Below are 27,974 nucleotides of genomic sequence, written 5' to 3'. Positions count from 1 at the left end.
ATAGCTGATGTGCTTTCCTATTGTATTATATCTTTTCTTTCTCTTCCTTTTAGTCATCATCATCATCAGTCAGCTTCTTATACTCATTTCAGTTCATACTCAGTTCAGGTATCTTTATTATTATACCTTGTGGTGTATCAGTCCCTTTTGTGTAACAGTGTTTATGTAAATATCTAATCATTAGGATGGCAAATAAAATAATTATCCCCAGGGTCTAGTCAAACTATGCACCCACTTTGGGCCAAGAAAATAGATGAGGCAAGATGGTTATGTCATTTTATAATTTTCGCTCATTTAATTTGCATAGAACCTGATCTTTTTTTCCTAAAACAGCATTATAGAAGTCTGAGAACAAATGACCTAAAATATTTTCCATATTCAAATATCATATATATATATATTTTTATATATATATATATATATATATATATATATATATATATATATATATATATATATATATATATATATATATATATATTCATCTGTACATTATATTCATAGTACATATATATTCATTTGTATATTATATTCATAGAACATACATATCTGTAAATTACTGTTTATAGTATTAACCATATATTTTGTTACAGCACATATCCTTATGTAGATCTGTATATTTGTTACTCCAAACTGTATGTCACTCCATATTACCGCTTACTTAACTTATTTAAATCTTGTACAAACTGTATATCCTGCACTTGCTACTATTGCACTCTGGTTAGACCTAAACTGCATTTCGTTGCCTTGTACTTGTACATGTATAATGACAATAAAGTTGAATCTAATCTAATGTTTTTTTGTTTCTGTTTTTTCTCTCTTAAAAATCATGGAGATCAGTTTGTTTTGTTTAGATTACCCAGGAATATATTTCACCTATTCAGGTTCATTCAATTTGGAAAACCAATTTAGAGATGCCAATCAGCCATTTTTTTGCAAAAGCAGATGCATTTTATCTTGTAGATCTTCCATTCTCTGGCAGTATCATGATTAGTTTCGGTATGAAAACAACAAGGTAGAGAAATTACAGGTAAAAAAATCTCTGTTTTGGTAATCTGTCTAGATCCACCTCATCCTTATGAGTGTAGCTTTAGTATCAGTCTTGTTATGATGTCATCCTAGTCTATTTACACTTCTTAAATGATATTGTACTTTTGGTAAGTCATGTCATGTTTGGTAAGTACATGTCATGTTAAGCATGTTACAGCTGCATGTTCCTTTACATCATTTATTGGTGTTGCATTCACCATGTTACGAAGTTCCCAGGATGTGATTTGCATGCTTGTTTGCATTGTTTGACAGTTGATATAATATGTGAAAATTGAACATGTTACTTTAGAAGACAGCTATATTTTTTCATACAAAGCAAGAAATTTAGGTTTTCCAGTGGTCTGTGACTGAGTCGAGAGAATAATGGGAGAATCAGAGAAAAGGACTGCTAGAAATAAAGAGCTGACTGAAAGAGGTCAATGGGGCAATAAAATGGAGTTTCTATTGGCCACGGCAGGAAATATTGTCGGTCTGGGCAACGTCTGGAGATTTCCATATCTGTGCTTCAAGAATGGAGGAGGTAAAGAGCAAAGGAAGGAAGAAAGGAAGCAAAACTGATTCAGCAGTGAGGCAACATGAGTTTTTATTTGGCTTGTTTGTGTAACCTTTTTGTGTAGGTGCATTCTTAATACCTTACATTCTGTTTGCTGTGACTTGTGGAGTGCCGCTCTTTGTGCTGGACGCTTGTATCGGCCAGTACACAAAACAGAGTCCAGCAAAATTCTGGGGAAGACTCTGTCCACTAGCAGAAGGTAATACTTTTATTGCGCTTGGTCACTTATTTTACAATGAATGCAGTTATTGTCATTACTAAGGTAAATACTAGTAATTGACGATGAAGATATGCCTGGCTGCTATAAACCAATAAGCATTAGCTTAGTTACAGGAATCTGAATTTACACAGAAGTCTTTGTTAATGTAGGATGACATTAAAATTATCTTCGTTTGGCAGGTTTTGGTTATGGAAGCTATGTCATTTCTATGTACAGCGCCATTGCCTACAATATGCTCCTGGCCTGGGCTCTTTTCTACTTAATTTCATCTATGAGCTTCACATTACCATGGACTACTTGTGGTAATCATTGGAACACAGGTACAATAAGTGGCTTATAGATGCCTATAGACTGAGACTGGATGCTTTATAGATTAGAAATATGTGTGGTGTATTGGGAAAACTTTTTGTTGTTTCAGGATTTTTAGATGTTGCCATCTCAAGGGCTCTTATTTATGGTATAAAGCAAGTTAAAAATTATTTAAAAAAATTAAGAGTATGTACAAGGTAGTTATCATACATGCTACACACATCTTCAAGAAATCGGCATTGATAAATTTCATGTATTATGAATTGTTGTGTCTGTGCATGGCCACACTCACTTATAACATCTACCTCATGGAACATGTCTAAGGGTCTAAAAATATAACTTCACTTCAGGCAAATCTTCATGCAAGGCATCATCCTGATCAGTCTTTAAATGTGTCTTTGAATTTTTCTATTTTACAACTTTGTCATCTGTCTGCATCTGCTTGTAAGCATCATTATATCCAGTTTACACTTTTTAACCACTTACAGTTTCTGCATATGCATGGTCAAGAGTGTTCTGAAATATACGCACATCCTCATGCATAAGCAAAAATTGATAAATCACATTCAACCTTTTTTTTCACAGTTAACACATTTAGTCAAAGGAACCAAGGGTGGCATTCATATGTAATGCCAATTTGTTGGCAAGCATGTGATGGATGGTCTTGACACTGACACTGGCAATAGCACCTGGCTTTGGTGTTTTCCTAAATGGTAAAGAAGGTTGCAAAGATTTGTCCTCCACTCGGCTCAGTCAATGACTACTAGAAAACCTAAATGCCTTCCAATGTTTGAACGTCATTTAGGTTTTCTAGTGGTCATTGACTGAGCCAGGTGCTGTTGCCAGTGCCTGTGTCAAGACCACTCATCACATGCTTGCCAACAAATAGGCATTACATATGAATGCCACCCTAGGCTCTTCATTGCCACAGAAGGCTAACCCCAATTGGGATAGGTGTATAACTGGTAACCATTGAACATTTTAGCTCATAGCAAAAGGATTGCCATCCAAATATAATAATTTAATATGTCAGTATGTACATTTTGGTTTGCCTTCTGTTTTATTCCTCTTTCTATACCTACTAGTGAACTGTGTAGAACTTCCATCAAACCAGAGCAATATGATTCTCAACAGCACTCAAGGAAATTCAAGCATTTCTTCTGTCATTGAATTCTGGGAGTATGTTTATAAAAACACTATTAAATAATTAGACTATATCATATGAATTTACCTACTTCACTAAAATGTCTTCTGTTGGCTACCAGGGGACGAGTGCTGAACATATCCCAAGGTATAGATACACTGGGTACTTTAAACTGGGAGATTCTTCTTTGTTTACTGGCTAGTTGGGTGGCCTGTTACTTCTGCATCTGGAAAGGGGTGAAATCAACTGGAAAGGTCATATTTTGATTTGTTTGCTATTTATTCTTCAAACTCAATTTTTTATAAGCATAACATAACGTAAGCATGCTAATTAGCTTCATAGTATGATAAATTATATGATAAAATGATGAACATTGGTTTATAATGATTCTTTGTAAAATTGTAACAATAACCTATATGATTTTTGTCAGGCAGTGTATTTTACAGCTACCTTTCCATATGTGATGATGCTCTTGCTGATGTTAAGAGGTCTAACATTGCCTGGTGCGCTTACTGGTATAAAGTATTACCTGTACCCAAAACCATCTTACCTCGCAGACTCGCAGGTCATGAAAGATAATTTGCCCAGAACTAAGACAAGTCACATTCTGTATGATGAAATCAATGTAAAAAAACAACAACAACTAAACTATGCTTTATTTGAATGCCACATAGGTTTGGATTGATGCAGGGACTCAGATTTTCTTCTCGTACAGTTTAGCAACTGGTAGCATAGCTGTTTTTGGAAGTTACAATACATACAAAACCAACAGCTATAGGTAAGCCCCCATCAAAAAGCAATAATGTTTACAATGTCTTGCATGTCATGTTTATGCTGAATTAACTAATCTATTTTGTTTTGCCTTGTAGAGATTGCATTTGGTTGTGTGTGCTAAATAGCTGCACTAGTTTTGTAGCTGGATTTGTAGTCTTTTCTATTCTTGGATTCATGGCAGAGAAGTTGGGAGTTGACATGGAAGACATAACAGAGTCAGGTGATTTGCACACATATTAACAAACACAAGAGGCTCACATATTATAAAATTTCCAAAATCACAATTATTATATTATAAACACAAAGGTGTGCATTTTGTTTTTCTAAAGGTCCAGGTCTGGCATTTATAGCCTACCCTCAGGCAGTAGCCTTGATGCCACTGCCACAACTGTGGTCAAGCTGTTTCTTTATTATGTTGCTTTTACTGGGCTTGGATACACAGGTAACTTGGGAAGTTGTTGGGATTTTGGGATATGGCTTCTTGCATAGCATTGTAAATAAAATAAAAAAACACCTGTGTTTAGTTTGCTGAACTTGAGCTGATAGTCTCCTCTACAATTGATGTATTCCCAAATGTGCTGAGGAGGCCCTACATGAGGGAGCTCTTCCTCTTATTTTTCTGCACTGCCTGTTTCTGCTTTCAGATTCTAATGACAACTCAGGTAATAATACACACATGGTACACATCTACCTGGTTTATATTGTAGCGACAGAGACACAGGAGGCAGCGGAGGTTATTAAAAGTGATGTGAATTTATTTACTATGTGGTCAAACACTCTTTTAATTGAGGCAAAAAAATTTTGCCAGGCTTCAGCCGACCTGCCTCTTGGCCACGCAACAATGGAAACTGGAGCTGTCCGTTCAGCACCTGTGTGGCTGTAGCGTAAGGAGCGAGTTTAAAAACCCGCTTATGAGCTGTACTGTAGGCTACGCTGTCACTATATATAATGATTTGGCAGTTTATTAGGTACACAGACCTTAAGCTTCATCCACATTCTACTATGTTTACCATGTATCAAATACAAGAGGCATAAAGAGATGGTGAGTCACAGTAAACCACATGCTTAATCCTCTGAAGGGCCTTAAATAGACCTATGACTGAGCAATGCTGAGTGTACTGTACAGCAGGACAGGTGAAGTATTGGGTTCCTTATAAGGGCTGGTAATTAACCATTCATGAGTACTGAAAAACCTGGTCAGGAGCTTAGACAAAAAAATCATATGCATTTAGTACATTTACCTGATAAAAATGTGTGTAGTTACACATTAAACTATGTACTTATACCGAGTACAGCATAGGAGTACCGACTAAAAGAAAAAGTACTTATATTTGCTTATAGAGTACTTATTACCATATGTTTTGAAATGTTTTATCATTTTCAAGTAATTTTTGTAAGGCATGGAGAGTATGTTTGTACTATTTTGTTGTTTTCCTAGGGAGGAATCTACATCTTCCAACTTATTGATTATCATGGAAGTAGTGGGGCTTCCATACTTTTTATGGGTCTGATTGAAAGTCTAATAATTGGCTGGATTTTTGGTATGTGTTATTGTTTCTATCATACATGTATTTTTCTATTTACTATGTATACAATAAAAGCAATAAACACCTTTTATTTTGAATGTCACTCAAATCAGGGACTGATCGCATGTTTGATATCATTGAGGACATGTGTGATATAAGGCCAAATGCATTCTTCAAATATTGCTGGAATTATTTCACACCACTGATGTGCCTTGTAAGTTATTTAACTTCTACCATACCATACAACAGTTGAATTGGCAATTCTGTGCATCGTTACTTAGATAGTAGCGTCAGCTGCAAGGCAGATCGACAGGTTTCTATTAATGTGCATATTCTAACACATTATCATTTCTATTGTATGGCAGATTCGCCACATTAATGGGTTTAAAGAAAGGGGAGACATTTATTTAATTCCTGTGTCTGTGTTTTGCAACTGTCAGAGACAAAGCTGTAACTTTAAGTTCTTTGGAGAGAAAATTAAATAAAATGAAAAAAAAAAAAAGGATTGTAAAAAGAAAATGGGGGGGGCATATGCATGTTGCATGTAGTAGAATGTTGTTCAGTTACGTTTCATGAGTTACAATGGAGTAATTGAGTCTTTATGGAATCCTAATGGACTGATCATCAATTTTTTGTCTTGCTTACTCAACCTATTCTTTGTTTTTAGGGAACATTAATTTTTTACATTGTAAAATATAAGCCCCTCATGTATAACAATGTTTATATATATCCAAACTGGGCTTATGGTATTGGATTTTTCATGGTCACAATTTCCCCTGTTCTGGTCATTACATGGGGTTTGGTGAAGCTATACACCAGCTCAGGATCACTAAAGGAGGTAAGGAAAGCTTAAAAGATATTATATTTCATAGTTGATATGTTCTTTCTTTTGATCTGTATTTTGTTTGAAATATTGATTGAAAAAAAAAAGCATACAAAATGTATTATCTGTGTATATATGTTTTTCTTTCTGAACAGCGTTTTAAAAGCGTGTGTACACCAGATGACAAACTCCCAATGACCGAAAATCAAAAAGTACAGTTGCAGATCAGTGAGACTATAGTGGCAGGAATTTGATGACCGCACATTCATCAGTGGCTTTAATCTAAAGACAAGAAATGATCAATTTAGAAACACAGAATACAGTCAAGTTCAAACTTTGTTTGAGGTGTGTGTGTGAGAGAGAGAGAACAATAGTGAACGTGTCTGTAACTGACAAATACAAGGTGAATCAATCCGTGCAAACTACTGGCTCTAAAAAGAATCAGACTAACAAATGCACTGCTATGACCTGTGATAGAGCCATGCCATTATCTTCAGTGTCTGAACACTCATTAGTCTCTATAGCTGAAGGTGAGACTAACATATTGAGGGACATAAAACAACAGACTGAACATTTCTTCAGCTGCATAGTGTAACATTGCATTTTATACTTTAAAAAGGTTGTGTTTCTGCTCATGGGGTGTTTGTTGTTGTTTTTTTATTTAGCTACTGTGTATTTTACGCTCTGTTAATCAAAGTTAATGATATGTAATAATTTAAAGAAATGAAATTTACTTAGTTAATGAAACTCTATTCAGGTCAAGAATTATTAGAAATCAAAGATCCAGACTATTCTACATTCTCTGGCTCTTCAAATCTTATGCTAACCCTCAACAACCATTGGGCTCCTCTAAGCAGCTGAATGGGGAACTGAAAATGAAGTTACTAAGCCTAATAAATTAAACCATTCTACTGGTAAACATGATCTGCAAGGAAAATGATCAGAAGGAACTCTGTGCTCAAAAAAGTGAATGTTTGATGTAAAAAACATTCTCTAGAAAAGCTAGAAACATTGCTGTGCACATATAAAATAAAAATGGGACATTCTAGCCACCAAAAGAATGTTTTGAGAAAAAAAGGAACTGTTTTTGATGAAATTATACCAACTATTAAGCATGAGGTGGACCTATGCTTTGCGGTTGTGTGGCAACCAGTAGCACAGGAAATATTGAAAAAGTAGAATAAAAAATAGATTCCTTTGGAAGCAAATGTGCCATTGTCAAGAATCTGCTGTTGAAAAGAGACTGACTTTTACACCTGGATAATCTAAAAACATACCTTAAAATCCACCATCTGCTACTTGAAGAAATCCAAGCTGAAGGAATGACGATCACATTCCCCTGGCTTCAATATCATTGAAAATCTGTGGGTAGATCTTAAGCCCATGCATATCTCAGAACTAGTAGGAATAATAGGTGAAAATACATTAAACAGGCATGAAAAGATGCTTAGCATGCACAGTTTGCATGCTGTGATATCTCGAGGGTGTTATAAGAGAATGTAACTATGTACTGTATTAGTAGAGTGTACAAACTGCCACAATTACTGTAATTGAAATTACTTTTTCATATATTCTAAGGGCGATGTGGAAAATATCAGTGTTGTAACGGAGTACAAATACTTCGTTACTGTACTTAAGTAGAAATTTCACGTATCTGTACTTTACTTCGCTATTTAAATTTGTCAACTTTCACTTTTACTCCACTACATTTCCTAGATAAAATGTACACTTTTACTCTGATATATTTCCACTAAGCATACTCGTTACTCGTTACTACAAAATAAAATCAGAAGAAATGTGTGAGACTGCAATAAACGAGGTTTGGCGAATCACTGCTCCTAGATTGCATTACGCTCCGCACGCTCTATTTCATCATAATGTTGCCAAACAGGGGCGGTTCTAGACCTTTTTTAGTACAGTATGTCTCCAGCCCCCCGTCTGTGATCTCAGCCACCTTAAAACTATAAGTATAATATTTACTTTTAAAAATAAACAATAAAAATTACGTTACAGTGCAGGACATGTCGTCGATGGAAAAAAAATTGTTTATCAGTTTGATCCAAGAGCGAATTTTTTTTACTTTACTTTTACGCGCATGCCTTTGGCTTACTATGTAGTCATATAATGTATAATATAAAACTCTTCTTGTTTTAAATTCTCACTGAGGGCTAAACCCCCTAAAGATGAAATCCTAGAACCGCCCCTGCTCTTATGCCTTCAGAAAATCACTGAAATTTTACTTTTTACTTTTACTTCAAATACTTAAGTTCATTAAAGATCAGAAAATTACTTTTGATACTTAAGTACAGTATATATCAGATACTTTAAGACTTTTACTTGAGTAATATTCTAAAAGGTAACTTTCACTTCTAACAAAGTCTTTTTCTAGTATGATACTTGTACTTTTACTCAAGAATTGCTTTCTAGTACTTTATACAACACTGGAAAATATTAACCCAGATCTTTCTATACTTAACTACAGTTCACCTTCTTCTGGCGAACGGCTCAAATGTCCATTGTCCAACTGTGAGATGTAATATTTCCAGTGAGTCTGTCTTGGTGTCTCCATGACAGGTTAAGAGTAAGTCCAAGAAACCTTTTACACACGGATTTTAGCCATAGGTGAGGAAATGAGCATGTGCATTTTATAAATATAGATACGTTTTTCAGATAGCTGATGTGCTTTCCTATTGTATTATATCTTTTCTTTCTCTTCCTTTTAGTCATCATCATCATCATCAGTCAGCTTCTTATACTCATTTACTCTTTTCTTTGAGTTCAGGTATCTTTATTATTATACCTTGTGGTGTATCAGTCCCTTTTGTGTAACAGTGTTTATGTAAATATCTAATCATTAGGATGGCAAATAAAATAATTATCCCCAGGGTCTAGTCAAACTATGCACCCACTTTGGGCCAAGAAAATAGATGAGGCAAGATGGTTATGTCATTTTATAATTTTCGCTCATTTAATTTGCATAGAACCTTTTTTTTCCTAAAACAGCATTATAGAAGTCTGAGAACAAATGACCTAAAATATTTTCCATATTCAAATATCATATATATATATATATATATATATATATATATATATATATATATATATATATATATATATATATATATATATATATATATATATATATATATATATATATATATATATATATATATATTCATCTGTACATTATATTCATAGTACATATATATTCATTTGTATATTATATTCATAGTACATATATATTCATTTGTATATTATATTCATAGAACATACATATCTGTAAATTACTGTTTATAGTATTAACCATATATTTTGTTACAGCACATATCCTTATGTAGATCTGTATATTTGTTACTCCAAACTGTATGTCACTCCATATTACCGCTTACTTAACTTATTTAAATCTTGTACTAACTGTATATCCTGCACTTGCTACTATTGCACTCTGGTTAGACCTAAACTGCATTTCGTTGCCTTGTACTTGTACATGTGTAATGACAATAAAGTTGAATCTAATCTAATGTTTTTTTGTTTCTGTTTTTTCTCTCTTAAAAATCATGGAGATCAGTTTGTTTTGTTTAGATTACCCAGGAATATATTTCACCTATTCAGGTTCATTCAATTTAGAAAACCAATTTAGAGATGCCAATCAGCCATTTTTTTTGCAAAAGCAGATGCATTTTATCTTGTAGATCTTCCATTCTCTGGCAGTATCATGATTAGTTTCGGTATGAAAACAACAAGGTAGAGAAATTACAGGTAAAAAAATCTCTGTTTTGGTAATCTGTCTAGATCCACCTCATCCTTATGAGTGTAGCTTTAGTATCAGTCTTGTTATGATGTCATCCTAGTCTATTTACACTTCTTAAATGATATTGTACTTTTGGTAAGTACATGTCATGTTAAGCATGTTACAGCTGCATGTTCCTTTACATCATTTATTGGTGTTGCATTCACCATGTTACGAAGTTCCCAGGATGTGATTTGCATGCTTGTTTGCATTGTTTGGCAGTTGATATAATATGTGAAAATTGAACATGTTACTTTAGAAGACAGCTATATTTTTTCAAACAAAGCAAGAAATTTAGGTTTTCCAGTGGTCTGTGACTGAGTCGAGAGAATAATGGGAGAATCAGAGAAAAGGACTGCTAGAAATAAAGAGCTGACTGAAAGAGGTCAATGGGGCAATAAAATGGAGTTTCTATTGGCCACGGCAGGAAATATTGTCGGTCTGGGCAACGTCTGGAGATTTCCATATCTGTGCTTCAAGAATGGAGGAGGTAAAGAGCAAAGGAAGGAAGAAAGGAAGCAAAACTGATTCAGCAGTGAGGCAACATGAGTTTTTATTTAGCTTGTTTGTGTAACCTTTTTGTGTAGGTGCATTCTTAATACCTTACATTCTGTTTGCTGTGACTTGTGGAGTGCCGCTCTTTGTGCTGGACGCTTGTATCGGCCAGTACACAAAACAGAGTCCAGCAAAATTCTGGGGAAGACTCTGTCCACTAGCAGAAGGTAATACTTTTATTGCGCTTGGTCACTTATTTTACAATGAATGCAGTTATTGTCATTACTAAGGTAAATACTAGTAATTGACGATGGAGATATGCCTGGCTGCTATAAACCAATAAGCATTAGCTTAGTTACAGGAATCTGAATTTACACAGAAGTCTTTGTTAATGTAGGATGACATTAAAATTATCTTCGTTTGGCAGGTTTTGGTTATGGAAGCTATGTCATTTCTATGTACAGCGCCATTGCCTACAATATGCTCCTGGCCTGGGCTCTTTTCTACTTAATTTCATCTATGAGCTTCACATTACCATGGACAACTTGCGGTAATCATTGGAACACAGGTACAATAAGTGGCTTATAGATGCCTATAGACTGAGACTGGATGCTTTATAGATTAGAAATATGTGTGGTGTATTGGGAAAACTTTTTGTTGTTTCAGGATTTTTAGATGTTGCCATCTCAAGGGCTCTTATTTATGGTATAAAGCAAGTTAAAAATTATTTAAAAAAATTAAGAGTATGTACAAGGTAGTTATCATACATGCTACACACATCTTCAAGAAATCAGCATTGATAAATTTCATGTATTATGAATTGTTGTGTCTGTGCATGGCCACACTCACTTATAACATCTACCTCATGGAACATGTCTAAGGGTCTAAAAATATAACTTCACTTCAGGCAAATCTTCATGCAAGGCATCATCCTGATCAGTCTTTAAATGTGTCTTTGAATTTTTCTATTTTACAACTTTGTCATCTGTCTGCATCTGCTTGTAAGCATCATTATATCCAGTTTACACTTTTTAACCATTTACAGTTTCTGCATATGCATGGTCAAGAGTGTTCTGAAATATACGCACATCCTCATGCATAAGCAAAAATTGATAAATCACATTCAACCTTTTTTTTCACAGTTAACACATTTAGTCAAAGGAACCAAGGGTGGCATTCATATGTAATGCCAATTTGTTGGCAAGCATGTGATGGATGGTCTTGACACTGACACTGGCAATAGCACCTGGCTTTGGTGTTTTCCTAAATGGTAAAGAAGGTTGCAAAGATTTGTCCTCCACTCGGCTCAGTCAATGACTACTAGAAAACCTAAATGCCTTCCAATGTTTGAACGTCATTTAGGTTTTCTAGTGGTCATTGACTGAGCCAGGTGCTGTTGCCAGTGCCTGTGTCAAGACCACTCATCACATGCTTGCCAACAAATAGGCATTACATATGAATGCCACCCTAGGCTCTTCATTGCCACAGAAGGCTAACCCCAATTGGGATAGGTGTATAACTGGTAACCATTGAACATTTTAGCTCATAGCAAAAGGATTGCCATCCAAATATAATAATTTAATATGTCAGTATGTACATTTTGGTTTGCCTTCTGTTTTATTCCTCTTTCTATACCTACTAGTGAACTGTGTAGAACTTCCATCAAACCAGAGCAATATGATTCTCAACAGCACTCAAGGAAATTCAAGCATTTCTTCTGTCATTGAATTCTGGGAGTATGTTTATAAAAACACTATTAAATAATTAGACTATATCATATGAATTTACCTACTTCACTAAAATGTCTTCTGTTGGCTACCAGGGGACGAGTGCTGAACATATCCCAAGGTATTGATACACTGGGTACTTTAAACTGGGAGATTATTCTTTGTTTACTGGCTAGTTGGGTGGCCTGTTACTTCTGCATCTGGAAAGGGGTGAAATCAACTGGAAAGGTCATATTTTGATTTGTTTGCTATTTATTCTTCAAACTCAATTTTTTATAAGCATAACATAACGTAAGCATGCTAATTAGCTTCATAGTATGATAAATTATATGATAAAATGATGAACATTGGTTTATAATGATTCTTTGTAAAATTGTAACAATAACCTATATGATTTTTGTCAGGCAGTGTATTTTACAGCTACCTTTCCATATGTGATGATGCTCTTGCTGATGTTAAGAGGTCTAACATTGCCTGGTGCGCTTACTGGTATAAAGTATTACCTGTACCCAAAACCATCTTACCTCGCAGACTCACAGGTCATGAAAGATAATTTGCCCAGAACTAAGACAAGACACATTCTGTATGATGAAATCAATGCAAAAAAACAACAACAACTAAACTATGCTTTATTTGAATGCCACATAGGTTTGGATTGATGCAGGGACTCAGATTTTCTTCTCGTACAGTTTAGCAACTGGTAGCATAGCTGTTTTTGGAAGTTACAATACATACAAAACCAACAGCTATAGGTAAGCCCCCATCAAAAAGCAATAATGTTTACAATGTCTTGCATGTCATGTTTATGCTGCATAAAAATTAACTAATCTATATTGTTTTGCCTTGTAGAGATTGCATTTGGTTGTGTGTGCTAAATAGCTGCACTAGTTTTGTAGCTGGATTTGTAGTCTTTTCTATTCTTGGATTCATGGCAGAGAAGTTGGGAGTTGACATGGAAGACATAACAGAGTCAGGTGATTTGCACACATATTAACAAACACAAGAGGCTCACATATTATAAAATTTCCAAAATCACAATTATTATATTATAAACACAAAGGTATGCATTTTGTTTTTCTAAAGGTCCAGGTCTGGCATTTATAGCCTACCCTCAGGCAGTAGCCTTGATGCCACTGCCACAACTGTGGTCAAGCTGTTTCTTTATTATGTTGCTTTTACTGGGCTTGGATACACAGGTAACTTGGGAAGTTGTTGGGATTTTGGGATATGGCTTCTTGCATAGCATTGTAAATAAAATAAAAAAACACCTGTGTTTAGTTTGCTGAACTTGAGCTGATAGTCTCCTCTACAATTGATGTATTCCCAAATGTGCTGAGGAGGCCCTACATGAGGGAGCTCTTCCTCTTATTTTTCTGCACTGCCTGTTTCTGCTTTCAGATTCTAATGACAACTCAGGTAATAATACACACATGGTACACATCTACCTGGTTTATATTGTAGCGACAGAGACACAGGAGGCAGCGGAGGTGGTTAAAAGTGATGTGGATTTATTTACTATGTGGTCAAACACTCTTTTAATTGAGGCAAAAAAATTTTGCCAGGCTTCAGCCGGCCTGCCTCTTGGCCACGCAACAATGGAAACTGGAGCTGTCCGTTCAGCACCTGTGTGGCTGTAGCGTAAGGAGCGAGTTTAAAAACCCGCTTATGAGCTGTACTGTAGGCTCCGCTGTCACTATATATAATGATTTGGCAGTTTATTAGGTACACAGACCTTAAGCTTCATCCACATTCTACTATGTTTACCATGTATCAAATACAAGAGGCATAAAGAGATGGTGAGTCACAGTAAACCACATGCTTAATCCTCTGAAGGGCCTTAAATAGACCTATGACTGAGCAATGCTGAGTGTACTGTACAGCAGTACAGGTGAAGTATTGGGTTCCTTATAAGGGCTGGTAATTAACCATTCATGAGTACTGAAAAACCTGGTCAGGAGCTTAGACAAAAAAATCATATGCATTTAGTACATTTACCTGATAAAAATGTGTGTAGTTACACATTAAACTATGTACTTATACCGAGTACAGCATAGGAGTACCGACTAAAAGAAAAAGTACTTATATTTGCTTATAGAGTACTTATTACCATATGTTTTGAAATGTTTTATCATTTTCAAGTAATTTTTGTAAGGCATGGAGAGTATGTTTGTACTATTTTGTTGTTTTCCTAGGGAGGAATCTACATCTTCCAACTTATTGATTATCATGGAAGTAGTGGGGCTTCCATACTTTTTATGGGTCTGATTGAAAGTCTAATAATTGGCTGGATTTTTGGTATGTGTTATTGTTTCTATCATACATGTATTTTTCTATTTACTATGTATACAATAAAAGCAATAAACACCTTTTATTTTGAATGTCACTCAAATCAGGGACTGATCGCATGTTTGATATCATTGAGGACATGTGTGATATAAGGCCAAATGCATTCTTCAAATATTGCTGGAATTATTTCACACCACTGATGTGCCTTGTAAGTTATTTAACTTCTACCATACCATACAACAGTTGAATTGGCAATTCTGTGCATCGTTACTCAGATAGTAGCGTCAGCTGCAAGGCAGATCGACAAGTTTCTATTAATGTGCATATTCTAACACATTATCATTTCTATTGTATGGCAGATTCGCCACATTAATGGGTTTAAAGAAAGGGGAGACATTTATTTATTGATTGTAAAAAGAAAATGGGGGGGGGGGGAGGGCATATGCATGTTGCATGTAGTAGAATGTTGTTCAGTTACGTTTCATGAGTTACAATGGAGTAATTGAGTCTTTATGGAATCCTAATGGACTGATCATCAATTTTTTGTCTTGCTTACTCAACCTTTTCTTTGTTTTTAGGGAACATTAATTTTTTACATTGTAAAATATAAGCCCCTCATGTATAACAATGTTTATATATATCCAAACTGGGCTTATGGTATTGGATTGTTCATGGTCACAATTTCCCCTGTTCTGGTCATTACATGGGGTTTGGTGAAGCTATACACCAGCTCAGGATCACTAAAGGAGGTAAGGAAAGCTTAAAAGATATTATATTTCATAGTTGATATGTTCTTTCTTTTGATCTGTATTTTGTTTGAAATATTGATTGAAAAAAAATAGCATACAAAATGTATTATCTGTGTATATATGTTTTTCTTTCTGAACAGCGTTTTAAAAGCGTGTGTACACCAGATGACAAACTCCCGATGACCGAAAATCAAAAAGTACAGTTGCAGATCAATGAGACTATAGTGGCAGGAATTTGATGACCGCACATTCATCAGTGGCTTTAATCTAAAGACAAGAAATGATCAATTTAGAAACACAGAATACAGTCAAGTTTAAACTTTGTTTGAGGTGTGTGTGTGAGAGAGAGAGAACAATAGTGAACGTGTCTGTAACTGGCAAATACAAGGTGAATCAATCCGTGCAAACTACTTGCTCTAAAAAGAATCAGACTAACAAATGCACTGCTATGACCTGTGATAGAGCCATGCCATTATCTTCAGTGTCTGAACACTCATTAGTCTCTATAGCTGAAGGTGAGACTAACATATTGAGGGACATAAAACAACAGACTGAACATTTCCTCAGCTGCATAGTGTAACATTGCATTTTATACTTTAAAAAGGTTGTATTTCTGCTCATGGGGTGTTTGTTGTTGTTTTTTTATTTAGCTACTGTGTATTTTATGCTCACTTAATCAAAGTTAATGATATGTAGTAATTTAAAGAAATGAAATTTACTTAGTTAATGAAACTCTATTCAGGTCAAGAATTATTAGAAATCAAAGATCCAGACTATTCTACATTCTCTGGCTCTTCAAATCTTATGCTAACCCTCAACAACCATTGGGCTCCTCTAAGCAGCTGATTGGGGAACTGAAAATGAAGTTACTAAGCCTAATAAATTAAACCATTCTACTGGTAAACATGATCTGCAAGGAAAATGATCAGAAGGAACTCTGTGCTCAAAAAAGTGAATGTTTGATGTAAAACCATTCTCTAGAAAAGCTAGAAACATTGCTGTGCACATATAAAATAAAAATGGGACTTTCTAGCCACAGTCACCAAAAGAATGTTTTGAGAAAAAAAGGAACTGTTTTTGATGAAATTATACCAACTATTAAGCATGAGGTGGACCTATGCTTTGCGGTTGTGTGGCAACCAGTAGCACAGGAAATATTGAAAAAGTAGAATAAAAAAATAGATTCCTTTGGAAGCAAATGTGCCATTGTCAAGAATCTGCTGTTGAAAAGAGACTGACTTTTACACCTGGATAATCTAAAAACATACCTTAAAATCCACCATCTGCTACTTGAAGAAATCCAAGCTGAAGGAATGACGATCACATTCCCCTGGCTTCAATATCATTGAAAATCTGTGGGTAGATCTTAAGCCCATGCATATCTCAGAACTAGTAGGAATAATAGGTGAAAATACATTAAACAGGCATGAAAAGATGCTTAGCATGCTAAAGTTTGCATGCTGTGATATCTCGAGGGTGTTATAAGAGAATGCAACTATGTACTGTCTTAGTAGAGTGTACAAACTGCCACAATTACTGTAATTGAAATTACTTTTGCATATATTCTAAGGGCGATGTGGCTCCAGGCTGAAAATATTAACCCAGATCTTTCTATACTTAACTACAGTTCACTTTCTTCTGGTGAACGCCTCAAGTGTCCATTGTCCAACTGTGAGATGTAATTTTCCAGTGAGTCTGTCTTGGTGTCTCCATGACAGGTCCTTAATCTGTCATGAAGAGTAAGTCCAAGAAACCTTTTACACACAGCTTTTAGCCATAGGTGAGGAAATGAGCATGTGCATTTTATAAATATAGATACGTTTTTCAGATAGCTGATGTGCTTTCCTATTGTATTATATCTTTTCTTTCTCTTCCTTTTAGTCATCATCATCATCAGTCAGCTTCTTATACTCATTTACTCTTTTCTTTGAGTTCAGGTATCTTTATTATTATACCTTGTGGTGTATCAGTCCCTTTTGTGTAACAGTGTTTATGTAAATATCTAATCATTAGGATGGCAAATAAAATAATTATCCCCAGGGTCTAGTCAAACTATGCACCCACTTTGGGCCAAGAAAATAGATGAGGCAAGATGGTTATGTCATTTTATAATTTTCGCTCATTTAATTTGCATAGAACCTGATCTTTTTTTCCTAAAACAGCATTATAGAAGTCTGAGAACAAATGTCTGAGAACAAATATTTTCCATATTAAAATACCATAAAAAAAAAATATATATATATATATATATATATATATATATATATATATATATATATATATATATATATATATATATATATATATATATATGCAAGAAGTTCATTCAGTTTGGAAAACCAATTTAGAGATGCCAATCAGCCATTTTTTTTTTCAAAAGCAGATGCATTTTATCTTGTAGATCTTCCATTCTCTGGCAGTATCATGATTAGTTTCGGTATGTTAAAACAACAAGGTAGAGAAATTACAGGTAAAAAAATCTCTGTTTTGGTAATCTGTCTAGATCCACCTCATCCTTATGAGTGTAGCTTTAGTATCAGTCTTGTTATGATGTCATCCTAGTCTATTTACACTTCTTAAATGATATTGTACTTTTGGTAAGTCATAAGCATGTTACAGCTGCATGTTCCTTTACATCATTTATTGGTGTTGCAGTCACCATGTTATGAAACTGCTTACGAAGTTCCCAGGATGTGATTTGCATGCTTGTTTGCATTGTTTGACAGTTGATATAATATGTGAAAATTGAACGTGTTACTTTAGAAGACAGTTATATTTTTTCAAACAAAGCAAGAAATTTAGGTTTTCCAGTGTTCTGTGACTGAGTCGAGAGAATAATGGGAGAATCAGAGAAAAGGACTGCTAGAAATAAAGAGCTGACTGAAAGAGGTCAATGGCGCAATAAAATGGAGTTTCTATTGGCCATGGCAGGAAATATTGTAGGTCTGGGCAACGTCTGGAGATTTCCATATCTGTGCTTCAAGAATGGAGGAGGTAAAGAGCAAAGGAAGGAAGAAAGGAAGCAAAACTGATTCAGCAGTGAGGCAACATGAGTTTTTATTTGGCTTGTTTGTGTAACCTTTTTGTGTAGGTGCATTCTTAATACCTTATATTCTGTTTGCTGTGACTTGCGGAGTGCCGCTCTTTGTGCTGGACATTTGTATCGGCCAGTACACAAAACAGAGTCCAGCAAAATTCTGGGGAAGACTCTGTCCACTAGCAGAAGGTAATACTTTTATTGCGCTTGGTCACTTATTTTACAATGAATGCAGTTATTGTCATTACTAAGGTAAATACTAGTAATTGACGATGAAGATATGCCTGGCTGCTATAAACCAATAAGCATCAGAATTTGAATTTACTCAGAAGTCTTTGTTAATGTAGGATGACATTAAAATTATCTTCGTTTGGCAGGTTTTGGTTATGGAAGCTATGTCATTTCTATGTACAGCACCAGTGCCTACAATATGCTCCTGGCCTGGGCTCTTTTCTACTTAATTTCATCTATGAGCTTCACATTACCATGGACTACTTGTGGTAATCATTGGAACACAGGTACAATAAATAACTTATAAATGCCTACAGACTGAGATGGATGCTTTATAGACTAGAAATATGTGTGGTGTATTGGGAAAACCTTTTGTTGTTTCAGGATTTTTAGATGTTGCCATCTCAAGGGCTCTTATTTATGGTATAAAGCAAGTTAAAAAATTATTTAAAAACATTCTTGTCCTTAAGAGTATGTACAAGGTAGTTATCATACGTGGTACACACATCTTCAAGAAATCGGCATTAATAAATTTCATGTATTATGAATTGTTGTATTATGTACAACATTATTATTATGTCATGTATTATGAACTGTACATGGCCACAATCACTTATAACATCTACCTCATGGAACATGTCTAAGGGTCTAAAAATATAACTTCACTTCAGGCAAATCTTCATGCAAGGCATCATCCTGATCAGTCTTTGAATGTGTCTTTGAATTTTTCTACTTTACAACTGTAATAAGGAGTTGTAAGGCTGAAGATCCATTTGCAGCTTTTAGTAACAAACTCGTAAACAAACAGGCAGGGTCAGAACCGGCAAACACAATAACGTAGGACAGGCAGAAATCAAACACGGAAAGACAGGCAGAAGGTCAGGGTAGGCAGCAAACAACCAGAATACCAAAACTAATACTGAAACTAACTAGTTGATGAGAGGACTTTGAAGTGGCGCACACCGCGCAGCTCTGGACGAATTCCCGTGAGTCCGCGGACAGAGACGGCCACCAGAACTGGTTCTGGGCTAGATGAATCGTTCCCGAGATGCCGGGATGGCCGGAGCTAGGACTGGCGTGCAGAAGCTCCAGGAGGGTTGCGCGTAGGTTCTTGGGCACATAGGTCTTAGTTGGAGGGCAATCTGTGGGCGGTGGCATCCGCGCGTACTGGTCCCTGTTCTATAGGTCACGGTGAACTGAAAACGGGTGAAGAACATGGCCCATCGTGCCTGGCGTGGATTCATGCGTTTGGCGGCGCGGAGATACTTAAGGTTTCTGTGATCGGTTAGGACGGTGAACGGGTGCCGTGCGCCCTCCAGCCAGTGCCACCATTCCTCGAACGCCGCCTTCATGGCTAGTAGCTCGCGGTCCCCCACGTCATAGTTGCGCTCCGTCGGCGACAGTTTACGGGAGAAGTATGCGCACGGGAACATCTTATTGGCCGGGCCCTGGCGTTGAGATAAGACAGCTCCAATTCCCGTGCTTGAGGCGTCCACCTCGACTATGAGCGGTCGGTTCAACAATTTTGTCATCTGTCTGCATCTGGTTGTAAGCACCATTATATCCAGTTTACACTTTTTAACCACTTACAGTTCCTGCATATGCAAGGTCAAGAGTGTTCTGAAATATACGCAAATCTTCAAGCATAAGCCAAACTTGATAAATCACATTCTATAAATCACAGTTTACACTAAATGTGAATGAATGGTTGATAAATAACATACAAGGACTCATGAAGTCTCTGTTAGCATACACTTCTATTCCCAGAATCAGATTTAAATAGTTTTTTGCATTGTCTAGCAAATGGTTCCACATAATAATAAATATTTCAGGCAGGAAGACAGCTTTTTTGTTCAAACATTGGAAGGCATTTAGGTTTTCTAGTGGTCACTGACTGAGCCGAGTGAAGGACAAATCTTTGCAACCCTCTTAACTATTTAGGAAAACACCAAAGCCAGGTGCTATTGCCAGTATCAGTGTCAAGACCATCCATCACATGCTTGCCAACAAATAGGCATTACATATGAATGCCACCCTAGGCTCTTCATTGCCACAGCAGGCTGACCCCAACTGGGATAGGTGTATAACTGGTAACCATTGAACATTTAAGCTCATAGCAAAAGGATTGCCATCCATATATAATAATTTAATATGTCAGTATGTACATTTTGGTTTGCCTTCTGTTTTATTCCTCTTTCTGTACCTACTAGTGCACTGTGTAGAACTTACATCAAACCAGAGCAATATGATTCTCAACAGCACTCAAGGAAATTCAAGCATTTCTTCTGTCATTGAATTCTGGAAGTATGTTTATAAAAACACTATTAAATAATTAGACTATATCATATGAATTTACCTACTTCACTAAAATGTCTTCTGTTGACTTCCAGTGGACGAGTGCTGAACATATCCCAAGGTATTGATACACTGGGTACTTTAAACTGGGAGATTCTTCTTTGTTTACTGGCTAGTTGGGTGGCCTGTTACTTCTGCATCTGGAAAGGGGTGAAGTCAACTGGAAAGGTCATATGTTGATATGTTTGCTATTTATTCTTCAAACTCAATTTTTTTATAAGCATAACATAACGTAAGCATGCTAATTAGCTTCATAGTATGATAAATTATATGATAATATGATGAACATTGGTTTATAATGATTCTTTGTAAAATTGTAACAATAACCTATATGATTTTTGTCAGGCAGTGTATTTTACAGCTACCTTTCCATATGTGATGATGCTCTTGCTGATGTTAAGAGGTCTAACATTGCCTGGTGCGCTTACTGGTATAAAGTATTACCTGTACCCAAAACCATCTTACCTCGCAGACTCACAGGTCATGAAAGATAATTTGCCCAGAACTAAGACAAGACACATTCTGTATGATGAAATCAATGCAAAAAAACAACAACAACTAAACTATGCTTTATTTGAATGCCACATAGGTTTGGATTGATGCAGGGACTCAGATTTTCTTCTCGTACAGTTTAGCAACTGGTAGCATAGCTGTTTTTGGAAGTTACAATACATACAAAAACAACAGCTATAGGTAAGCCCCCATCAAAAAGCAATAATGTTTACAATGTCTTGCATGTCATGTTTATGCTGAATTAACTAATCTATTTTGTTTTGCCTTGTAGAGATTGCATTTGGTTGTGTGTGCTAAATAGCTGCACTAGTTTTGTAGCTGGATTTGTAGTCTTTTCTATTCTTGGATTCATGGCAGAGAAGTTGGGAGTTGACATGGAAGACATAACAGAGTCAGGTGATTTGCACACATATTAACAAACACAAGAGGCTCACATATTATAAAATTTCCAAAATCACAATTATTATATTATAAACACAAAGGTGTGCATTTTGTTTTTCTAAAGGTCCAGGTCTGGCATTTATAGCCTACCCTCAGGCAGTAGCCTTGATGCCACTGCCACAACTGTGGTCAAGCTGTTTCTTTATTATGTTGCTTTTACTCGGCTTGGATACACAGGTAACTTGGGAAGTTGTTGGGATTTTGGGATATGGCTTCTTGCATAGCATTGTAAATAAAATAAAAAAACACCTGTGTTTAGTTTGCTGGACTTGAGCTGACAGTCTCCACTGCAATTGATGTATTCCCAAATGTGCTGAGGAGGCCCTACATGAGGGAGCTCTTCCTCTTATTTTTCTGCACTGCCTGTTTCTGCTTTCAGATTCTAATGACAACTCAGGTAATAATACACACATGGTACACATCTACCTGGTTTATATTGTAGCGACAGAGACACAGGAGGCAGCGGAGGTGGTTAAAAGTGATGTGGATTTATTTACTATGTGTTCAAACACTCTTTTAATTGAGGCAAAAAAATTTTGCCAGGCTTCAGCCTGCCTGCCTCTTGGCCACGCAACAATGGAAACTGGAGCTGTCCGTTCAGCACCCGGGTGGCAGTAGCGTGAGGAGTGAGTTTAAAAACTGTAAAAAAAAAAGAGTTTATGAGCTGTAATGGAGGCTCCGCTGTCACTATATATAATGATTTGGAAGTTTATTAGGTACACAGACCTTAAGCTTCATCTCATTGACCATTCTACCATGTGTACCATGTATCAAATACAAGAGGCATAAAGAGATGGTGAGTCACAGTAAACCACATGCTTAATCCTCTGAAGGGCCTTAAATAGACCTATGACTGAGCAATGCTCAGTGTACTGTACAGCAGGACAGGTGAAGTATTGGGTTCCTTATAAGGCCTGGTAATTAACCATTCATGAGTACTGAAAAACCTGGTCAGGAGCTTAGACAAAAAAATCATATGCATTTAGTACATTTACCTGATAAAAATGTGTGTAGTTACACATTAAACTATGTACTTATACCGAGTACAGCATAGGAGTACTGACTAGAAGAAAAAGTACTTATATTTGCTTATAGAGTACTTATTACCATATGTTTTGAAATGTTTTGTCATTTTTTAGTAATTTTTCGTATTTTAGTTATTTAGTTATTTTGTTGTTTTCCTAGGGAGGAATCTACATCTTCCAACTTATTGATTATTATGGAAGTAGTGGGGCTTCCTTACTTTTTATGGGTCTGATTGAAAGTCTAATAATTGGCTGGATTTTTGGTATGTGTTATTGTTTTCTATCATACATGTATTTTTCTATTTACTATGTATACAATAAAAGCAATAAACACAATTTATTTTGAATGTCACTCAAATCAGGGACTGATCGCATGTTTGATATCATTGAGGACATGTGTGATATAAGGCCAAATGCATTCTTCAAATATTGCTGGAATTATTTCACACCACTGATGTGCCTTGTAAGTTATTTAACTTCTACCATACCATACAACAGTTGAATTGGCAATTCTGTGCATCGTTACTTAGATAGTAGCGTCAGCTGCAAGGCAGATCGACAAGTTTCTATTAATGTGCATATTCTAACACATTATCATTTCTATTGTATGGCAGATTTGCCACATTAATTGGTTTAAAGAAAGGGGAGACATTTATTTAATTCCTGTGTCTGTGTTTTGCAACTGTCAGAGACAAAGCTGTAACTTTAAGTTCTTTGGAGATAAAATTAATAAAAGGAAAAAAATATGATTGTAAAAAGAGGGGGGGGGGCATATGCATGTTGCATGTAGTAGAATGTTGTTCAGTTAATTTTCATGTGTTAAGGTATTAAGTTATTAATGTGCAAACATTACAGAATGGAAAGTGATGTATTTAATATGCAAGTGAGCTACATGCGGTATCAGTAAAGTGCTGTGTGTAGAATTACAATGGAGTAAATGCGTCTTTATGGAATGGACTGATCACTTACTCAACCTTTCCTTTGTTTTTAGGGAACATTATTTTTTTGCATTGTAAAATATAAGCCCCTCATGTATAACAATGTTTATATATATCCAAACTGGGCTTATGGTATTGGATTGTTCATGGTCACAATTTCCCCTGTTCTGGTCATTACATGGGGTTTGGTGAAGCTATACACCAGCTCAGGATCACTAAAGGAGGTAAGGAAAGCTTAAAAGATATTATATTTCATAGTTGATATGTTCTTTCTTTTGATCTGTATTTTGTTTGAAATATTGATTGAAAAAAAATAGCATACAAAATGTATTATCTGTGTATATATGTTTTTCTTTCTGAACAGCGTTTTAAAAGCGTGTGTACACCAGATGACAAACTCCCGATGACCGAAAATCAAAAAGTACAGTTGCAGATCAGTGAGACTATAGTGGCAGGAATTTGATGACCGCACATTCATCAGTGGCTTTAATCTAAAGACAAGAAATGATCAATTTAGAAACACAGAATACAGTCAAGTTTAAACTTTGTTTGTGGTGTGTGTGTGTGTATGTGAGAGAGAGAGAGAGAGAGAGAGAGAGCTGCTGGTATGTCAGGTGCAGTAGCACTGTTGTGTTTTTTAAACACTGCTTGTTTTTCACTTCTTCATCATTCTTCCAAGTTTTATAATTACTCACTGCATATGATCCTTTTTTGGTGTCTTACATCTCTTAACTGTCCTATAACTTTGTTCCCCACATCCTGACTTTAGATGGATAATTTTAGTTTTAGGACTATCTCTCAAATATGTGAAACAGTTATATTACTGTACCTGACTCATCCCAGGACCAAAGAAACACTGCTGTACTAAAAGTGATCCAGAATTAATCCAATTCCAAAATATCTAGCCAGTCATGGTCATTTTCTATTGATTGGCTCTGGTAGTAGGAAGGCTACCAATCTGACAAAAACGTCATATGGAAGGATCTAATGAATATCCAACTCAGTGTATTATGAATAAGATAATAAGTTAGCATTCAGTTGTTTTTCCCTTAAAAAATATCATTGTTTTATATGTGCTTACTTTTATTTAAACCTTCATTCTGCCCCATAAGGCGATCATTTCATGAAAGGAATTTGTTCTGCAGCTTATAAGCAGAATCTGCAGATAAGTTACTGTACTAACTGGTGCCTATTAACATCTACTTTTTCATCTGACTGGCAGTAATTAAGTCTGTGTCTAGTTAAAGACCTTGAGATCAAAAAATTTGCCAAATTAAGAGGAGCAAATTATCAATGTGGAAAGGCTAAATGTGCGCTCTTAAATATTTAATTGTCACTTCAATTGGTTTTTACAATGCTGAGAGAGTGAAATGAGTCTGCTAAGCCATGTCTCTAGAGAGCATGTTAAGCTTCTCAGAGCAAACAGGATAACATGAGCACTGTTAATGTTTGTAATATTTTAGGAATTCTCTTCTTTATGAAAGGGCTATCAAGAAACAACATCAAGCAAAATCTTGATAAAATAATTTCTTATTGAAAAAAAATGTAGTTACAGATAAGCAATACATTATTGCTCACGCTGAATTTGCTGTTAGAGCCACTGGGGATATATATTTTTTTGTTGCTGATATTATTATTGTTTTTCTTTGAGATGTGGAAATGATTTATTAAACCCCCAGGAGCTGTGATGAAAGGAGAAGCTCATTAAGTGAACAAATTTCTTTTCGAATTTGTTCTAAAATACCTTATTGACCATAATCAAAGACGATTCATCAAAACAGCAATTCTTACTGGCGTTGAGCGCTCTGTGTTCAACACCTTTTTTACTCCTGCAGTTATTTAAACACAGACATTGTTCTTCCTTTTGTTATTGCCTTTGCAGATAGGAGAACTGAAGCCAAACTGCTCTTGACTGATTCAAACATCCAATGTATGGAATGTACAGAATTTTGGGAAATGTCAGAATTTCAGAAGGGTCTAAATTAATAGATGAAAGATAGAGATCTGTGTGATAAAAGATAGATAGAGATTTTTCTCTGTGTGATAAAAGTGGCACAAAGATGATTTTTGAAGACATACAGTAAGTAGACTCACTTTGAGTCTTTGCTGAGAATTTGACTTGGTTTAACTCTATTGTACACATTCATTATACAATTTTTTTAATTTTCTAATATCACATTTCCAATAATTTGTATAGTTTAATCTTTGTAGAACCCAGATTTCTATCCTAATATGGTTTAGCTATTTTAGACTACATTTACTATAATTTATTTAGAATATAACTGTACCATTAGATATGTAATGCCAACAATTTTTTATTCATCTGTTAAATCTGGTACATGATTTTTTTAAACATCTGGAATCTTATAAACGTTATTTTCTTGCTCTTGTTAAAAAAAATACCAATTTGCACAAATTTGAGAGATTAAGGTTCGGATTAGGGGGTCACGGTGGCTTAGTGGTTAGCACGTTCGCCTCACACCTCCAGGGTCGGGGTTCGATTCCCGCCTCCACCTTGTGTGTGTGGAGTTTGCATGTTCTCCCCGTGCCTCGGGGGTTTCCTCCGGGTACTCCGGGTACCCCGGTCCAAAGACATGCATGGTAGGTTGATTGGCATCTCTGGAAAATTGTCCCTAGTGTGTGAGTGCGTGAGTGAATGAGAGTGTGTGTGTGTGCCCTGCGATGGGTTGGCACTCTGTCCAGGGTGTATCCTGCCTTGATGCCCGATGACGCCTGAGATAGGCACAGGCTCCCCGTGACCCGAGGAAGTTCGGATAAGCGGTAGAAGATGAATGAATGAATGAAGGTTCGGATTAAAGGAAACCAATGGACTGTATTTTCTTTGACCTTTTCTTTAAACATTTGTATTTATTGAAAAAAAAACAACCACCTTCACTTGATTGAATTTCTTCTAATTTTAAATCTAATTTTCAAAAACGTAATCAAAAGCAAGTAATAATAACCTGTGAAAAAGGGAAGTAACCTATAAAACAATGACACATATGGTATAAAACTTGGTTAATTATTTAATTATTTTCTATATAAGTACCTGTAGTATTAGCATTCACCTTCTTGTAGGACTGTGTAATTGTAGCAAAATCCATGATTTACTGGCTCTCTGAGTCTTTAAAGTCATCTCAGAATTACAGACAAGTGTTTTTCAGATTTCTTCGCACCCAGTAGCACAGTCAGTATTAGTCACTTGGACAGAGTGGTAGGATCAGTAAGTCACCGACAAATATAGAATGTTTGATCATTCAACTTGTCATCATTCTCAAACTGAGTCATGGTGCTCTTTGTCTTTGCCAGTCTGTTTCAGAGAGGCGAGATATCTGACAGGTAGACAACACTAGAGCACTTTTAAAATGTTTGTTCTTTTTGACTCAGTTGATAATTACTTTAGCCCTACTCAGAAAATATGAACGTCTCTGGGTAATTTTTTAGCATCTTCTTCATGATGTGTCATTAAAGAAAATGAATTCTATGTGGGAAATTCTACGTGGGATGTGATAGCCTAGTGGTTAAGGCGTTGGACTACTGATCAGATGGTCATAAGTTTGGATCCCAGGTCCACCAAGCTGCCACTTCTGGGCCCCTGAGCAAGGCCATTAACCCTCAATTGCATAAATTGAAATAAAATGTAAGTAACTCTGGATAAGGGTGTCCGCTAAATGCCGTAAATGTATCCCTATTATACCAAGTTAAAATCCAAAGATTATTGGGCTGGGATTAGTATTTAAAAACAAAGATTAAAAAAAGACAAGAACAAACAAGCAGGGGGCACGGTGGCTTAGTGGTTAGCACGTTCGCCTCACACCTCCAGGGTCGGGGTTCGATTCCCGCCTCCACCTTGTGTGTGTGGAGTTTGCATGTTCTCCCCGTGCCTCGGGGGTTTCCTCTGGGTACTCCGGTTTCCTCCCCCGGTCCAAAGACATGCATGGTAGGTTGATTGGCATCTCTGGAAAATTGTCCCTAGTGTGTGATTGAG

General features: G+C 35.9%; 3 protein-coding genes across 3 annotated transcripts; all 3 read left to right on the top strand.

Annotated features, from left to right (window-relative positions):
• The first annotated feature begins 1,369 nt into the window (after positions 1–1,369).
• LOC132860454 (sodium- and chloride-dependent GABA transporter 3-like) lies at positions 1,370–6,653 on the top strand. The gene is made up of 14 exons (XM_060891663.1): positions 1,370–1,570; positions 1,668–1,802; positions 2,003–2,143; positions 3,218–3,311; positions 3,398–3,530; positions 3,707–3,841; positions 3,951–4,054; positions 4,146–4,270; positions 4,380–4,492; positions 4,575–4,712; positions 5,489–5,591; positions 5,690–5,790; positions 6,244–6,414; positions 6,555–6,653. Exons 1-14 carry the CDS (start codon positions 1,414–1,416, stop codon positions 6,651–6,653), a joined length of 1,749 nt encoding a protein of 582 aa, XP_060747646.1. The 5' UTR covers positions 1,370–1,413.
• A 5,562-nt stretch (positions 6,654–12,215) lies between these two features.
• LOC132860393 (sodium- and chloride-dependent GABA transporter 3-like) lies at positions 12,216–15,685 on the top strand. The gene is made up of 11 exons (XM_060891582.1): positions 12,216–12,420; positions 12,507–12,639; positions 12,816–12,950; positions 13,060–13,163; positions 13,261–13,385; positions 13,495–13,607; positions 13,690–13,827; positions 14,604–14,706; positions 14,805–14,905; positions 15,276–15,446; positions 15,587–15,685. The coding sequence occupies exons 1-11, from the start codon at positions 12,362–12,364 to the stop codon at positions 15,683–15,685; spliced, it is 1,281 nt and encodes a 426-aa protein (XP_060747565.1). The 5' UTR covers positions 12,216–12,361.
• A 2,556-nt stretch (positions 15,686–18,241) lies between these two features.
• Positions 18,242–24,449, top strand: LOC132860453 (sodium- and chloride-dependent GABA transporter 3-like). The gene is made up of 14 exons (XM_060891662.1): positions 18,242–18,440; positions 18,538–18,672; positions 18,861–19,001; positions 20,925–21,018; positions 21,105–21,237; positions 21,415–21,549; positions 21,659–21,762; positions 21,854–21,978; positions 22,088–22,200; positions 22,283–22,420; positions 23,209–23,311; positions 23,411–23,511; positions 24,040–24,210; positions 24,351–24,449. Exons 1-14 carry the CDS (start codon positions 18,284–18,286, stop codon positions 24,447–24,449), a joined length of 1,749 nt encoding a protein of 582 aa, XP_060747645.1. The 5' UTR covers positions 18,242–18,283.
• Positions 24,450–27,974: the final 3,525 nt, after the last annotated feature.

This window comes from Tachysurus vachellii, chromosome 17 (assembly GCF_030014155.1).
Source record: "Tachysurus vachellii isolate PV-2020 chromosome 17, HZAU_Pvac_v1, whole genome shotgun sequence".
Lineage (NCBI taxonomy): Eukaryota > Metazoa > Chordata > Actinopteri > Siluriformes > Bagridae > Tachysurus > Tachysurus vachellii.
The sequence above is the reverse complement of the archived record's forward strand: the minus strand, read 5'-3'. Positions and strand labels throughout refer to the sequence as shown.

What these genes read in the sequence shown, in the direction of transcription:
- LOC132860454 (XM_060891663.1), top strand. Translation starts at nt 1,414, where the DNA reads ATGGGAGAATCAGAGAAAAGGACTGCTAGAAATAAAGAGCTGACTGAA. An exon ending in TCTGTCATTGAATTCTGGGA is followed by an intron (nt 3,312 to 3,397) that starts GTATGTTTATAA and finishes GTTGGCTACCAG; the next exon opens with GGGACGAGTGCTGAACATAT. An exon ending in AGATTCTAATGACAACTCAG is followed by an intron (nt 4,713 to 5,488) that starts GTAATAATACAC and finishes TTGTTTTCCTAG; the next exon opens with GGAGGAATCTACATCTTCCA.
- LOC132860393 (XM_060891582.1), top strand. Translation starts at nt 12,362, where the DNA reads ATGATTCTCAACAGCACTCAAGGAAATTCAAGCATTTCTTCTGTCATT. An exon ending in TCACACCACTGATGTGCCTT is followed by an intron (nt 14,906 to 15,275) that starts GTAAGTTATTTA and finishes CTTTGTTTTTAG; the next exon opens with GGAACATTAATTTTTTACAT. An exon ending in GCTCAGGATCACTAAAGGAG is followed by an intron (nt 15,447 to 15,586) that starts GTAAGGAAAGCT and finishes CTTTCTGAACAG; the next exon opens with CGTTTTAAAAGCGTGTGTAC.
- LOC132860453 (XM_060891662.1), top strand. Translation starts at nt 18,284, where the DNA reads ATGGGAGAATCAGAGAAAAGGACTGCTAGAAATAAAGAGCTGACTGAA. An exon ending in TACTCGGCTTGGATACACAG is followed by an intron (nt 22,201 to 22,282) that starts GTAACTTGGGAA and finishes ACCTGTGTTTAG; the next exon opens with TTTGCTGGACTTGAGCTGAC. An exon ending in GCTCAGGATCACTAAAGGAG is followed by an intron (nt 24,211 to 24,350) that starts GTAAGGAAAGCT and finishes CTTTCTGAACAG; the next exon opens with CGTTTTAAAAGCGTGTGTAC.